Here is a 16,414-nt window from a genome sequence, read left to right as displayed (position 1 = left end):
TGCCACCATATCTGTTAGGTGCAGGAAGAATTTGCATTAGTATTGAGGTAGATCAAAAGATTTTCTTTGCACGTATGCTGCAAATAATGTCTTTTCCTAGGGGAAAAAAATACAGTGCTTTCCAAATGGTTTGTGAGATGATCATGATCAGACTTTAAAAAATATATACATATGTGTACACACACACACACACACACATATATATCCCCCCCAAAAAGCAGCATCATATAAATATGAACAGGTTTAGTATTTAAATATTTCTTCAAAGTTTGCTGTTTTATTTAAGAAAACAAAACCAAAACCCACACCACCTACCCACAAAGGTCATCCTAATTTATGGGAGCTCTAAGAGGTAGTGAGATGACAGATAGGGAGGAAGGTGATCAATTAAGACATTAAGCATTTTGCACCACATGGACGCATCTGCATGTCAGCCGAATAATAAGGCCATCAGCTCATTTTCAGGGAGCTGTTGCCTACTTCAACTCAATCCTCAGATCAAAGAGAAAATGTCTGCTTGCATTTTCTAATCAGAAAAGGGATGCTAATTTAGGTTCCTTAATGTGTGGTGGTAAGAGACTTCTTCAATTAACTGAATTCTATAGCTCAGAAAATAAAAAAAGGGGGATACAAAGGGAGTCAGGCTGGAAAGGCAGAAGTTCTCATTAAACCAAAGGTCCAATATTCATTACCTCCAGCATCTGGGGCTAAACACTAAACATGGAGATCATCAAAGGGGGTTTAATGGGTTAAATTGAGAATATAATCTAATTAAAATATTAGATACGGGTAAATAGCTCTTTGATATTCATCTGAAGGTTTCATTAAAATAGGTACTCGAGGTTTGTATTAAGGGGGGGATTATCACTTTTAAGCAGGAACAACACATTGAGGTTCTCTAACCAGAAATGCTTCCAAGTGTTACTATTTAGTTAAAAAATGAAAGTAGAAAAGTAGGGAATGCATGGAACCAAGCAGCCTAGCTGGGTGGATTGTACCTCAGCACGCAGGTGCCATCAAAGGGGGGCCAAGTGCTGAAGATCCCAAAGGAGAGAAGGAAGTAGGCTGGGGCAGAGGACAGTCCTGTTCCACAAGCTGCAAGGCAAATGTCCACAGCTGGACTTGGATATGCAAAACACTCCCTTCAACCTGACCTGCATTTCCCATATTCAAGGTGCTTCTTCTGCCAGGTTTCCCCCAAAGATGATGTACAACACAAGCTTCTGCCTGCAAAGTTGAACCATAGAATTGCTCAGGTTGGAGAAGGCCTTCGAGTCCAACCATAACTCAGAAAAGCATCTCAGCAAGGGAAAAAACCAGAAAACAGATGAGCACACTTAAAATGCTACCTATGTTACCATTTACTTCTTCAATATTTAGTAGAACTGATTCTAAAACTTTAAACTGAGGAAACTTCAAGCAATTTATATTTGAATGGAATGGCAAATCAGTGTGTGAATGTTATAGCTCATAATTAAACAGGTCCAATATTTTTGCCTTGCAGATATCCCTATCATTCTGAGATAATTATAAGATATGAAGGGTTCTGAAAGCAGCTACAACTTGCTTCTCCTTCTCGTGTCTGCTCTGTAAAGTTTCCAAAGGTGTAACTGGAGGTAAACTGTCTCTTCTTAAAGTTGATAGCAGAGCTCTTTCCTCTTTCACCTCTTCATCTGATTGCCTTGCTGTGAAAGGCTTTGGTTTAGGAATCTTCTTTGCATATTCCAGTGCCTAAAAACATGAAGATTGGGGAAAGTGTGATTAAGAGAAAAGCTGTCCAACACTTCAAGAAAATGTGGTTGTTTCTTTGTTGAGTCAAATTAGAAGTTCCCCTAATTCCTGATCTTTTATTTTTGACAGTGTTCCGCATTAGTTGCCTCAGCAGCAACTGCAAGAAGCCTCTGCTATAGGCAAAATAATGCACCACAAGATTTGCTTCCTGACATTTACCACTGGAGGCTATCTTACATAAAGAAACATACTGGTTTTCCTTTAAAAACATAAAGCAGCACTAGTCCAGTTGCTAAACATCACTTCTAATCTCATTAAGCTCTTGTTCTCAGCCATACATTGCAGGGTGTCCCATGGGTTAATGTGCCAAGGACAGAAACTGAGCACTCAAATGACAAATGTTAAGAAACTGATGTACTGAAAGGCCACAAATGATGAAAGAAGAGTTGGAATAAAGTCTTCTGAAGGAATCCAAAGTCCTCTTGACATGTAGAGAGTGCAGTTTCACCTCTTTGTGGTTTACATGGTCTGAAAATGAATGCATGGAACTGAAGAATTCAACTGATAGTGAAATGAAAAACTTCTTTCTATGTGACAGTTGTCATTCATCACCTCAGAGAAATATCTGCTCTGTTTTCAGCCCCTACCAGGGAGCTGCTGCAGACTGATCTGATAGAATACACACTATTTTCACAGCTTTATTACTTTCTGCAAGAGGGAGAAGGGACTCCCTTTGTTTGTTTGTGTATGCTATTGTCACACAGTCAGCTGTTGCTCATTTAGATTACTTCTGGAGGACAGTGAAGGCTGAAGTAATGTTGTATGGGCTTGAAAAATGAGGCCAATTACTGTAGCTATGCAACTGAAGTGCAAAGAGTTGTGATTGAGACTGACAGGCAGGTGGATAATAGACTAATAAGTGGATATCTGTGGTCCATCAGGAGAGTGCACTCTGCAGTAGCATGGCCTCTACCACTGATGTGAAGTTAAGAGTGTGCTGCGCTGGATAGTGTTCCTGTAGGGGTCTTGCTCTCCTTCATTTTTCATTCCTGCCTTTCTTTTTCTGTGGGTAAAGTCCAGAATCGTTCCCTGTGAACATTTGACAAGAACTCTGCCCTTACCTTCTGTCTTGACACTGAAGATATGACCTGGGGCTTTGTAGGCAACCTCTGAACCAAAGCAATGTTTTTCATGTTGTGCTCCTTAATTCTCTGTGCATATTCCTTTTGTTGCTTTAACTTCTCCTTCTGACAAAAGAAACAAAGTGTATGATAAACATGGAGCCATCAGTGAAATACCTTTTTCCACTGGAGTCTTCTGTTTGTATCCCTGCTGCTATTTAAGCTGGCTGAGGTATTGATCATCCCTCAGCAGAACACAACAGGAAACCCTGATGAGTTTTTCAGTCATTCTTCACTTTTAAGAGCTTTTTCTTGGACAATATTGAGGATAGAGCTCAACTGAAATGCAACATCTTTAGTCTAAATGCTTCAATGCATCAGTTCTGCTCTAAAATGGTTCTGCTAATATCTTCAGCTTTTGCAGAGACTTTCAAAACCTCAATTGGCTTTTGAGGCCCTGAATGACTTTCATTTACTTAACTGATACTCTGTCTCTTTATGTTCCCAGCAATTCATTATGCTCAAATTCAGTATTGTGCTCTACCTTGCCCCAGTTATCAGCCAATGTCAATGATTTCCTTTCATTGCAATAATACCACATTAGCACGCCAGGCTCCACAAGCGTTATGGAGCTGTTAAGGACACACTGTGACCCAGGCTCAGTCCATTCCAATCTGGGATCTCTAATCTCTCTCATTTATGGGAAGGCTGAGGAAATCATAGGAAATGACCCCAGAAGGACAGTCATGTTATCATACTTGCTTCCTGCTGTCCTACAAGCTTTCTCTAGAGAAGGTCAAATAAAGCAACTGTTATCAGATTAATAGCCTCAAAGCATGGAGGATAGAGCTTGCAGGTCTTCAGATACATAGCTGTTAGCAGAGGAAAACAGGTCAAATGATACCAACCTGACATTTGCACCAAAGTTTTCATTTACCCTGAATATTACCCTGTTTTCATTTCAACAGGGTAATAATGCCTGGCACTAGCTTAACAGTAAGTCAAGTTCACCCAGCTGTTTTCTTCTCATGTTTGCACTACTTATATCTTCTTTGACTTCCACTTTCAAGGTTAGGAAACACTATCTATTACATTGGGAATGTCAGTGCAGCTCAGCCACGTGAGTATACGATGTCCAGCTACTCCTGTTGAACTAATGTCTGTTTCAGAGGGCTGAAATGACTCACATTACAGTTATTGTTCCTTCTATTTGATATCTCTCCTTATGATCTTAAGCTAGACCTAGAGTCACGCACACAAAGACAAACTCAAACTGTTTCTCAGTGAAAACTTCTCTGTCATTCTTCCCTGCCAAAGTTCACTTTGCTCAACTGAAAAGCAGAGTGTTAAGATGGGGGCCACTTACTTTTTCCTTGATTGCTTCATAGTCAGGTCCAAGGCCTCCAAGCTTTACATCGAGATTGATACAGGCTTTTGAGCTATATGGCTGCAAAACACACCTCAGTGACAGATTTTCCTTTATATATACACACACTTTTCCATTGATATAAAGCATAGTTGAAACCAGTCTTGTAGTGGACACCAAACTCAAGGGCAAGATTCAACTTGCAGTCCCAGTGTTATCTCTGCCATGTCTCATTTCAAGAATTCTAAGTGACCAAAATGATTGAGGTAACTGTGGAAATCAAATTATTCTGCATTTCCTTTGAATATGGTGGGTAATTACCAATCATCCAAATTACAAAGCAATGCTTTCTCAGTCAAAAATGACATTTTGTGAGCTTTAAATGGGTGAAAGTGACCCATCTGACAGTTAACAGAATGAAATTGCAAAGAAATTTTTATAAGAGAAGCAGATAAAAATGCCTGACTTTGGTGGCAAAAAAAAAATTAGGCATCTGTTATAGTAACCTTTCCTTGTTCTCAAACTGCAATATAAAATTCTTGCCTGGCTGTTAAAAAATATATGTCTTGCAGCACAGGAAGTTCTACAAATGCACAGGAAGACAAGTGATGCCATTTGAACCCTTTGGGGCTTTACTATAGAGAATTTTTCAAGCTCTCTTTTGAGAAGGCTTGGTTAATTTTTTTAAGATTGTATGTTAAGAAATTGTCAGGGAGAACTCATGATGGTCAGTCACACAGCAATGCAGAAAGAGCAAGAAATTTCAGCACGTGATCAAGTTAAATTCAACTGCAAAGAAACTAAACCCAAGCACTTAAACTTCTATTTGATGTGATGATCATCTGTTCCTTCTCTTCTGTGGTATGCCAACCTTTCACTTGAGGTGCTGTGAAGAGCTAATCATTTAGAGGTATACAGCAGAGGTGAGTGAGCACTCTGTATTTTCAAAGCCAAAATGTGCATGCAATGAGTACGACTGCATTTATTTACTACAAAAAGCTCTGTGAGACAGAGAGTTGTATTCTTGTGGCATTCCTCACACACAAAGTGTGAGAAAGCTACTGAAAATACAGGACCAAAACAATGTTTTGAACTCAGGGGATCAGAAAGGGAAGGAAATCTGCTCTTCAGTTCTGATTGTAGTCCAACTAATTCTTCTTAGAGGCATTCAAGCAGCAATACACGAATTGCCTCCTAGATGAAGCACATGAGTAATTACTCCAGCTTAGTTTGTCTGCCTTGAAATGTGGAGCTAACTTCTTAAACATTTAATTTGTCATGGATGCACAGGGATACCCCTATGCTGCTCCACTGCATCTGTGTAACTGGTTACAGTATGAAATCTGAACATGCAGGAAAAACAAAAGGAAGCAGGTTTTAATAAGGACCACAGTGGGATTGTCAGCAGACCTGTAATAATGTTTATGCTGTTAGCCTTACAAATCCTCTAAGTTTGGTCTTGTTCAGTTTGATTCCCTTGGAAACCAAGAGATTTGTGTTGGATAGCAAATGAGCATGACCAGGATAATGGTTTGTTCAGATCTGAAGCCTGGCTACCTGCTGCTTTATACAAACAGCTTTATTCTAAATCATTTTATCACTGGTTACCCAAAAGGACAAACACTGTTCTGTGTGTTCTTAGAGATAATCAAGTCTCAAAGTAATGGAGGGAGAGGTGGTGAACTACCTCGCTCTCTAGATTAAAATGATTTGGTCAGAAAAAAACACCAGTAAATGTCTTCATCTTCAGTGTCTGTTCCTACTTTTATTCCTTCTATCTTTATCCCTTCTACCTTTATTTTTAATGCTCTAAGCAAGCCATTGTACATTCATGTGCTTTCTATCTGTAAGAATGAGAAAGTTCTCATTTCTCCTTCCCTTTCTTGTTTTTAGAGAAAATCTTTAGATTACCAAGAAAAATAAAATATTAATCAGAGGAGAAAGTAGAAATGTATAGTTCTCTACATCTATTTGCTTACCTTCTTGCAGACTTTATGCTGTTTTTGCTTTTCCATTTGCATGAGATAGCCTTCAGAGTTACTTCGACTTATTTTCACTTGATTTCCTTCACCTCTCTCTGGATCTACTTCTGAATCACTTTCTATGAGGGGTATTAGAGGTGGAAGTGGGCTGAACAAGTGCAAGTCATCAGCTTCTCTCAAACAAGACATTTCTTGGTGCTGTCGCTCCATGGTTGGTGGTAGCTGGAAGGCTGTACAAAAGGCTGCTGGTGAACTGTGAACAGAAGCTTGGGAAGGCCTCAAAAAAAGAAAAAAACATTATTTGTATACAGCAAATAGTATAATAAGTCACCTGTACGAAGAATGATCCTTGCTCTCAGAAGCTAATGGAAACAAGAAAATGGACATGTGGGAATCTCACAGTGACTGACTTCGCTTGCATCCAAGTTCATAGAAACTGAGTAATGTGAAGAGAAAAAAATCAGATGGGGAAATGTTCAGCCTTATGTAAAGCTAGCTTAAGTCAACAAAAACTGCCTTTAGAGGGCTTTGGATCATGCCTGCTGAGTACTGAAATAATGCTTTGTCTGTCTGAAATTCTACATAGCTGATTTTAGCTTTTCACGCCCTTTACCATGTCTACACCGTCCAGTCTTTGTTTCCAGAACTTGTGCACAAAAATGATTAACTCCTACAGCAATCAGCAAACTCTTAAAAATCAGCCCAAATGTGTCTGTCTATTCACGATGGCAAATAGGGACAACTTTCAAAACTTGTGTGACAGGCCAGAACTGGTGCTAGAATGACTCTACAGGGCAAGTTTTGATATAACTCTATGCAGGTAGTGCTAGACTTGAGTTTATGCACAGTATTCTTTGCCACCTGCTTTTCAAACTTCCCTGTCTAGCATTTAGGGAAAAACTTTCAACTGTGGAAAATTCTGTGTGTAAGAGAGCATGACGTCTAGAACTGTCCCCTTCCAATAACCCATAGAGAATCAACAGTTAGAATGAATCTTAAGTTAGTAGTAATCTATAGAGGTAGGTTTGAACCAAAGAATTTAATCTTTTGGACCTTAAAAAAACAAACAAACAATTTTCTTTATCCAAGTGTTATCAGGACGTAGTTTCAGCACACATACTTACCATAAACTACTGGTAGCATAAATTTGTCTTTTGCAATCCTGAAGCAATACTTGATCCTTTGCCATTTCTTGATAGTTAGCATTAAAAGTAGATGAACTCTTCTTTTGATTTAAATGTGCTTGAGCACTGGCACTGCCATCTCTTGGGAAAAATGGCACAGTGGCGTGGTTGTATAAATGTTGCTGGCCATGTGTGAGTCCTTTTGGACAGTCATGCTGGCAATTCTTGTTGTTCTTGCTACTACATGCTGAGAAATTAATTAAGCAAGTATCTGAATTTGCTGCTATATTGGTGTCAGGGCCAAAAAAAGGATTTGGGCGCTTCTGCAGTGCATTGCTGTTGTCTTGTTCCACTGCCTGCAGAGGAGCAGTCTGAAATTCTGACATCTGGTGTTGCCTGTAGTGCCAACACTTTGGTTTTGCTGGTCTTCCTGCCTGCTGATGGTTATCACTCCTTGAACAAGCCCTTCCCTCGAGATTCTGGTTGGACTTTACTTTGTTTCTTTGGGACCACTTGTTCTGGTGATCCTAAAACAAGTTATCGAAAGTGGAGTTCATTTCAGTGGTTGCTCTTTTATATGTTTATTATGATTGACAACATGCAAGTGCACAGATAATTTGCCTGTTACAATGCCCACAGTCTCAACCTGAAAGGAGTTACAGCAATGTTGTGTAGGGCTGAATGAATACCTGGGCGAAAGTTAATGTTGAAAATGAACTTTTAACATAAGGTGACATGTTAAAGGGAAAACATCTGTTTCCTAAGGTCTGGAATGGTAGGACAACAGTTTCACTTTGTGGTATTTGTAACATTTTGGATTAAGGAAACACATCCTGATGGAAGGACCCTTAAAGAGATCTGGGTATAATTATGTAACCCTGACTCAGTCATTATGCTTGTGGCTATAACAGGTGATGGGCTGGCCAGACTTAATCCAAAATTTAAAAGAAGTATGCACCTCTACTTGTGAACAGCACAATAAATGTCATTCAAGTGCTGAGGGATGATGCATAATGCCACTTGAAAGCACTGCTTAGTGGTCTGAGACAAGTTCTGAAGCAGAGCACTAAAAAAAAAAGGGTTCTTACAGATGCAGAACATATCTGAGAAATGGTGCTCTGGTGAATACTGAGTGAGAGAACTTTATCTGAAGGAGGTGCAAAACCAGGTGCTCTTAAATAGACAGACTACTATTTTGAACCCTGTAGACAAGAGGTAGCTCACTGTCAGCCTCCTGGGGAAAATGTTTCAGAAATCAAATCAGTTCTTGTCTTTTAAAGTAAATTGCACCAAATTTCATAAAGATGGCTATATACACCCTGTTAGATTGATCCACAGCAGAAACAAACTTATGTCAATGATTTAAATGATTTCACTTCTAAACCAAGCACTCCTCCCTGTCTTGTGTCTTGAAAAACATTATCTAAATGGTAAGAAAAAAACTGAGAATTTAAGCACACCAGGACTACTGTATTCAGCTAAACCAGCACTCTCTAAAACTGGGGTTTATTCACTGCTTTCCAATTACAGCATCCCGTGTTGCCCAATTTGAGGAAAGGCATGGCTTTCCTTCTAGGTAATACACAAATCCATTCTCAGTCCATTTAATCTTTGTCAGCACTACAATCCTCCATTTCATCCTCCTGTCTCTCTAGGGTTCTTTTGTTAGCAACACTTGCAACTACTGCATAACATATGCACTCAGAATAACTACTTAATGGTAGGTATTAAATCCACATACAGAGAAGCATGTTTTGGTGAAAGCTTTAGCGCTGGGGAATCCTGACTCCTGGTGCCAAGATGATGATTTGTTAACTCGACCTCTGCTGCAATGATTAGTGCTCTGCCTTACTGTGCCAACGGTGGAAAGCATGAGCTACTGCCAAAATGAGACCAGGCCAACGTTTTCCCATTTAAATGGAACGAGGAGCCCCGTGAAATGCCTCTCATTCTGAAACTTCAAATTTAAAGCACGTCTCTTAATACAAACAGCAGCATAAAATCGTGTTTGCTCTTTATAAAAATTCAGCTTCAACTCTTAGGCGAACAGTGAGGAATTTGAACAGTCTGCTGAACTACTTCAAATTTAATGCAAGGACATTCACTAGGTTTGCTAACAATAATTCCAGTTAGTTTGAATTTCTGGTTCTGAAATCCTTGGTTTTTTTCCCACTGGTGATGACAACCTGGCCTCTTCACTGCTCCAAAGGCTATCCTGCCTTATTGGTTTGAAAGGCCAGTGTGAAATAGATCTATATGCTTCTGTGTATGCAGCAGGTTACTGCAGCTTCTACTTGTAATTTTACTCTTCATGGCCACCCCTTGATGTTTGCTCAGTGTTTATGGGACAAATAATGCAACAGCAGCTGAGTTCTAGCTCAGAATCCTCACAACCGAGGAAATACAACAACATCCTTGTCACGATGTGCAGATTACACCTAAGAATTTAGTGTAATTAATTTGTACTCTCAAAGTGATGAGCTTACAGCTCGAAACAGTCAAACTTGCATGTTTTGGCAAATACATTTCTGAATTCAAATACAATTACTGTGTTCTATCAAAAAGGAACCTTGAGCCGCTGTGAATTCAGGTACCATTTGTCTTCGGGGTGCATTTTCATGTTTGGGTATGGCAAGGCACTCTGAACTGGCTCCTCATCAATAGTTTCAATATCTGCAACCTAAAAGAAATAGAATGTTTAAGGCCACATGCTAACATAGCCTAGTCAGAATAAAGGGTCTAAAAGTTTTGGAGGTGGATGAGAAACAATTTGACTCATAGTGAAGCTCAAATAGTAAAGTTAGGTATTATATAATAGATAACAAGAAAATGAAAGGTTGAAAAAAAAAAAAAAACAAAAAGCATAAAAAAAAATACACCATTAACAGTTGTAGGATAGCAGGGAGTATTCCTTTACTTTTGGAGAGAAGAGAGGGAAATAAAATTGCATTTTAGGAGTTGAGACACCGGGAGAACTAGAAAAAGGCAGGCAAGGTCTATTGCTGAGCTTTCAGGTGAACTTGCTGCCCCAAATGTCTATGCAGATTCTTTAGCTGTCACTAGATAAGTTAACAAATTGAAAGTTACCACATAGGTCTCCTGAACCGGGGATAGATGCAGCTTGGCAGTCAGCAAGAGGTTTTTGGTGGAACCGACTGTCTCACTGTATTGATGGTTTACTGGGCAGGTAAAGCATACTTCTACATTATCTCTTTGAAAGAGGAACAGGACATAACCTCTGCCAGCATTTTTTGTGAACTATTCTATTAATACCAATCAAATTGAGAAAATGATCAAATGAAATTGCATTTTGAGCATCATAAGCTGTGTAATGCCTATTCTGTTAAATTGAGGCCCATAATTGCTTCTCTACTGAAAAGATACAACAAAGACAGCAATCATGGCATGTCATTATCCCAGACTAGAAAACCGGCCTTTGCAGTGAGGACTTCAAAGGCTTGTGGTTCTCGAATTGCATTTGGCTGCTATTGTTGTAGCGCAGGCAATCTTGATTAGGTGTTTACACTGAGGTAAGGCGCAGTGCACAGAGAGTCTGAGTGCCTTGGTCTAGAGCCATTAAAAAATTGTACATTATGTTCCTTGCTTTGAAGTAAGGGGCTTGTAGGTAGGAAAGCAACTCATATTGAGTACAGCTGAGCTAGATTTGGCTGCTACTTCTCTCTGTCTGCCTCTCTCTCTCTCTCTCTTTCTCTCCCTCCCTGATATTTATCATCAGGCAACACTGCAAAGAACTTGATGCTTTATAAAATGCTGTATAAATTAGGAAATATATGGATCAACAGACATTTATAGTATGTGTTGGTACATACAGCCTGCTGTCTGTATGCACAGAGGTAACATCGGTAAACTCTGCAAGAACAAGGCTGCAAATATTTTACATGAAACTACATCAGTTGAATAAACTTGTATGCAATGCACTTATTTCAAGTGTCCACAACCATCATTTCCACAGTGCCTGATACCTAACAGCAGTTACACCAGTAAAAAAGCTTCAGAGTCCTTAAAAGCTCAACATAATCCAGTATAGGATAAAACTGCACTCAGAATATGTTCGCGTTTCCAGAAGGCTGCACATGGTTTGTTGGCTTCTCTTTGCAGAGAATAAAAATGCTGGTTTTGCATTTCTAATAGTTTTCCAGGTGAGGTGGCTGGCCTAATTGAGAAGACTTAATTGCTGAGTTGAGAATCACGAGCCTTGAGACAACGGGCCAGCAACAAGATGCTCCTACCAGGCCTTCATGCACTCCTCCAACAAGATGAAGGAATGGATGTCCTGATTACGAACAAAAAGGTAAGTATTCCTTCCTGTGTGTTTAATCAATGAATATACAGATGTTATAATTAAAAAATACACAGGAAAGTTAGGCTAAGTGAGATTATTGCAACAGGAAGGTAAGAAATGGAAAATGCTTACCAATGTTGTAGGCTGATGGCTACCTCATCAAGGTAATTTTGGCATTCAGTCCTGATTTTAGCAGTGCTGGGTTTGTTGCTGTTGTTGTTTTTTCCTACTACAAATCCTTCAGAAAGCATCTATGCTACAAAGTCCTGATCCCTGGCTCCAATACTTACATATGAATCATTTTAAGAATCCCCTATATAGTAAACATAATCATATCAATACAACTTCAATTAGCAGCCATCTATGCTAATTATTTTTACCATCAAGTAAATTATAACTGAAAAAAACAAGTGCTTTTAACAGCTCTGAGAGAAAAGAGCGTGTCCACTGCTGCTTTCATTGTAATACAGTCGGCAGATGCCCTCTAGTGTTGTGTCAACCACTCATTAGCCACAAAAATACAACGTATCATAAGTTTCTAGCTTTGCAAGTGAATGATTTTCTGCCCTGTAACTCATAGAGTGATTCAGTGACTTCCATATTGTCATTATGCATAATGTGCAGCAAGTAAAAGCAACAGACTCTTGTATAATTGTTCATTAGGAACTGTTATTACATTTCCACTTAATCCTTAATGCAGTGTTTGACATTTCACAGTCAATCATAAGAAGGCCAAGCCCCTGCAACCCAATTACAACATATTACAAGTGCTTACTGATGGATTCCAAATAGCAGGTTTGGTCTGGGTGAGAAAGCAAGTAGAGTAATGGGTTGCCTGACCACTCAAATTCACATCTTTTCTGGATACTCCTAAATATGTGACACTAAATAACAGTGCTAAGCCCTTGAAAGCAGTGTATTACCAAATTCATGTCAGCCAAGCTGAGGAAAATCTGATGCTCCTAAAAATAAGGTATGATGTAGAATCTGTGAGAAAGAAGACAGCATTTCTTTCAGGAATATTGAAAGGTTGCCTCCTGACGATGCAGATGCAACTTAGAACTTAACAATTTCCTATGAGAATCTGATTCACCTAGTGGTTCTAAGTTGCATGATAGCCTCATGCAAACCTGTAAGACCATATACATACTCTATTTCAACAGCAGACTTTGGTTTATAGCAGTTAGAACTTGCCAAAGTTACCTACCTGCTCTTGAATAACTTCTTGCTTTTTGCCATGTAACTGAAGATAGGATTTGTTCTTGTCTGTACGCAATCCTAAAGTCCGCTTGTTTTTTTCCACAAAGTCTTTTTTTGCTCTTTGAGGTCGATCTTCTGGAATCCGAAGAGAAAAAGCACTGCTGTATGTACTAAGGCTATCTTTGAAATAATAGCCATCTGAAGATTCATTCCCTCTGGTATGTAACCTAAAAGGTTCACTGGAGACGAAGGCATTTGGCTCATGAAAGCTCAGTAATTCTGTACCAAACTCAGAGAATGACTCCTGAAACTTTGCCTCCTGTTGATTCTTTTCTCCTGAGGAGACACTGGAATGGAAGTAAAAGGAATCTTGGGGAAGGTCCACACTGCCTCCTTCAGCAACGTGGTGTGCTTTTTCTACTTCAGAAAATTCCACTGCTTCTTTTGTGTTCTTCCAGTTAGGATTGTACTTTAGGCTGAAATATTTGTCTGCAGGCTGCTGTTCCCTATTTAAAACAGAAATATAAAATTATTCATGTATAAATTGCACACATTCTACATTTCTCAGTGTACAATTTGAGCCTGCAAGTATTCTGCAAACACAACCAATTCAGTGCACGCAGTGGGGCCAACTGTGGGACCAGGACCAGGACAGTTTTATAAAACATGTTTGAGTATAAAATTTAGGCAGGACCTCCTTTTCATCTTTAATTTCCATTATCAGTGAATGATTAATCGGCCTAATATTCAGATCACAGTGGCAAACAACCTTGATCCTAAATCTGGCACGGATATTATAAGCACTAGCAGCATCAGCTAAAAGATAAAACAACTGCATCTTGTTGTTTCCATGCAGATGATGTCACCTACAAAACAGAGACTGCTTTGAAAAACAAAAATGATGTACCTATCAAGATTCCACTCTCAAATCTCAGCAGAACCAATAATGACTGCCTAAGCTGAATTCTCTTAACTGCAACATAGCCAATCATATTAACGCTCCCACAAATCATTTATTCCTTCTTTCTTAACTGGTTAAGTATATATCAATATTTCAATAGGCTTCTAAGTAATAAAAAAATCTTTTTCTCTAGCAGCGCTTTTCATTTCAGGTAAGCATGATGGTATCCTGTATACTGGAAATGATTTACAGCAGTGAAAATATTATTATTTGTAGTTGCCATACACTGCAGGTAAACAAAAATAGGTGGCTATATTTTGAAATGAATATAGAACTATTTGGTATAATTGTAATGATTCAAATAGCAGAGTATAATGCTAGAGAGTTCTATTGTGCTGAAATGTGTGCACAGCAGCTCAACAGGATTATGCAGGCCAGGTCACCGCACGGGAACAAAATGAGTGTGAAGAGCTCCTTCATCTCTAATCATCTGCAGACAAGAAGTGCACCTTTTATTCCTCCCCCCAACTTGATATAAAGGTTAGATGGACTCTGTACTCATCAACAAAAGTGTGGTACGTAGACAACAGATGCAGCATTTCCTCTTCAAATTCCGAGGTTAGTAATGGATGTAGAGAGGGGGGTTCATATGCATATGCTGTGATATTTGCTCTGGTTAATGGACTGTATTTGAGTACTTGCTAGGCTAAGTTCAAACAAAATAAAATCAAATTTCCATTTAATGAAGAGCCCCACATTCAGCATAGTATTCAGTCAAAAAAATTACTAAAAATTAGAGCATGTTTCTAGTACAATTAACATCATTTGCACTCACAATGAAATGTTCAGTAACTGGCCATTTTGCCTGTTGAGGACGTGAATAAAAGCATGCTATTAATCATTTAGTCTTCATTTGTTTGCCACTTTATTTTAAGTAGACAATTAAATTGAAACTGCACGTTATTATTACTTCAGGTTTAATTTAATCCCCATAAACTTGAGAATTATTCCCAATTTACAATGTTAAACCTTTCATGCATAAGACAGCAAATTTGATTTTATTTATGTAGCAAGTTAATGCTTTCCTAAAGAATGTTTAATGATGGTAACACTTAATTTTAGATTTATGCAGTTTTAAGAACAAAACTGTTTTATCAACCTATCAGCTTTTTCCTTTTCGTTTTGTTACAGACAGTGACCTAGTTTGCTCAGCATGGATTTTTTTGCAGGAAATGAAAGGGGGATGTGTTTTATGCTGTGTTTTCTTTTCTTTCTCCCCAATCCTCTCTCCCATGTTCTCAAAAATGCCACACAAACCATTGGTCAATTCCTACCTTCCTGCTTGCCTGTTTTAGACAGAAATGAAAGGGCTTGTAGTATAAACATCTGTATGCAGTCTGTGAGGGATGTTTTCTCTCCATCTTAACCTCCTGCACTGGTGTTTTAGCCAACGTGATCGACTGAGAAATGGGTATAATGATTATGAATGTGGATAAGACACAACAGTAGTTGCGCATATTACTTGGTCCTTGGGTGTCCATAATAGCACTTTGGTGATCTAAGTTGGTTTTAAAGAGGCAGTGTGTATCCTGAGGCTTTAAGGGGTTAGAACAACCATGCTCATCTACTGAAAACCTATGCCTTACCTTCCATCGCTCTCTTTCTTTCGTACTCTGTGTGGATACTGCACTGTGACATACTTAGCTCCTTCTTGCTCCTGTGAAATCACCTTCTCCAAGCTGTCTTCTTCCTCTAAGCTGTCACTCTCCAGCTGCCCAGAACTCAGTCCTACCAGCTCGTCATTAGCACGAATCCGTTGCTGGAGTTCTAACTGATAGTGCCTTTCCAGAACAAGGCTTTCACAGTCAGAGTCCTGACAGTCATGCAGCTCTGAGCCAATGCTCCCTTCACTTGCAGGTGGCCTTTTCCAACTTGCAGGATGAAAGCTTGGTTGTGTGAGCTCACTCTGAGGGAAGCATTCGTTACTCACGTGGAAAGTGTATGGGGAGGAAATTGTAACGTATTCCGTATCTGAGGCGTTCATGCTGTGCTGGACACTGATGGTTTGCACCAACCCTGTGTTTGGAAAACAGGAAAGTGAACCAAAGAGGCCATACAGTCGGTGAAGATGTTTGTGTTGGTTAGGAGTTGTGGCAGTGATCTACAGTTAAAACATTTACCCTCACCCTTGGCACGGGTGCTCCTTTAAGCGGTTAATACCAAGGAATGCGTGACTTTGTAATGAAATTTGCCTTAGAGTGATGTATTACTGGTAACAAAGCTAATCATGCACGAAACAGATCATGGAAAAGAAAGCAGAGCTAAAACAAAGCAAAACAAAGGCAAAGAGCCATCTGACAGCTGCAGAGCGGTACAAGAAGCGGTGCGTGCTCCCTTTACCCAATTCCTTAGGCTGGCACAATGCAGCGAAAAGCACACGAACTCTTCTGGTTAATTTCCTTCCATTATGATTGCATTAAAGCCTTCCTAAATCATCCGCAACCCTGGACCGGATACCGGAGTTAAGGGTGGGATGAGCGCAGCCCGTCTCCACGCTGCCCCCCCCCGCGGTCGCAGTGGGCTGGGCCGCGCCGTCGCCATGGTTACGGCGGAGGACGCGGCGCGGCAGCTACCAAGTACTGGGCGGGGGGGGGTGGGCAGCGCGGGAAAGGAAAGGAGCGTGCCC

General features: G+C 39.6%; 1 protein-coding gene across 1 annotated transcript; it reads right to left on the bottom strand.

Moving 5' to 3' along the window:
• Positions 1-266: 266 nt before the first annotated feature.
• On the bottom strand, positions 267-16,329 carry JHY (junctional cadherin complex regulator). The gene is given in 10 exon segments (XM_052697044.1): positions 267-1,731; positions 2,853-2,978; positions 4,219-4,299; positions 6,198-6,477; positions 7,325-7,851; positions 9,894-10,004; positions 12,835-13,333; positions 15,375-15,692; positions 15,749-15,931; positions 16,283-16,329. Coding segments are annotated over 10 exon segments (2,376 nt in total). The 3' UTR covers positions 267-1,527.
• Between the last annotated feature and the right edge of the window lie 85 nt (positions 16,330-16,414).

This window comes from Tympanuchus pallidicinctus, unplaced genomic scaffold, assembly GCF_026119805.1.
Source record: "Tympanuchus pallidicinctus isolate F22 unplaced genomic scaffold, pur_lepc_1.0 scaffold30, whole genome shotgun sequence".
Classification (NCBI taxonomy): Eukaryota; Metazoa; Chordata; class Aves; order Galliformes; family Phasianidae; genus Tympanuchus; species Tympanuchus pallidicinctus.
This window is presented reverse-complemented; position numbering and strand designations above follow the sequence as displayed.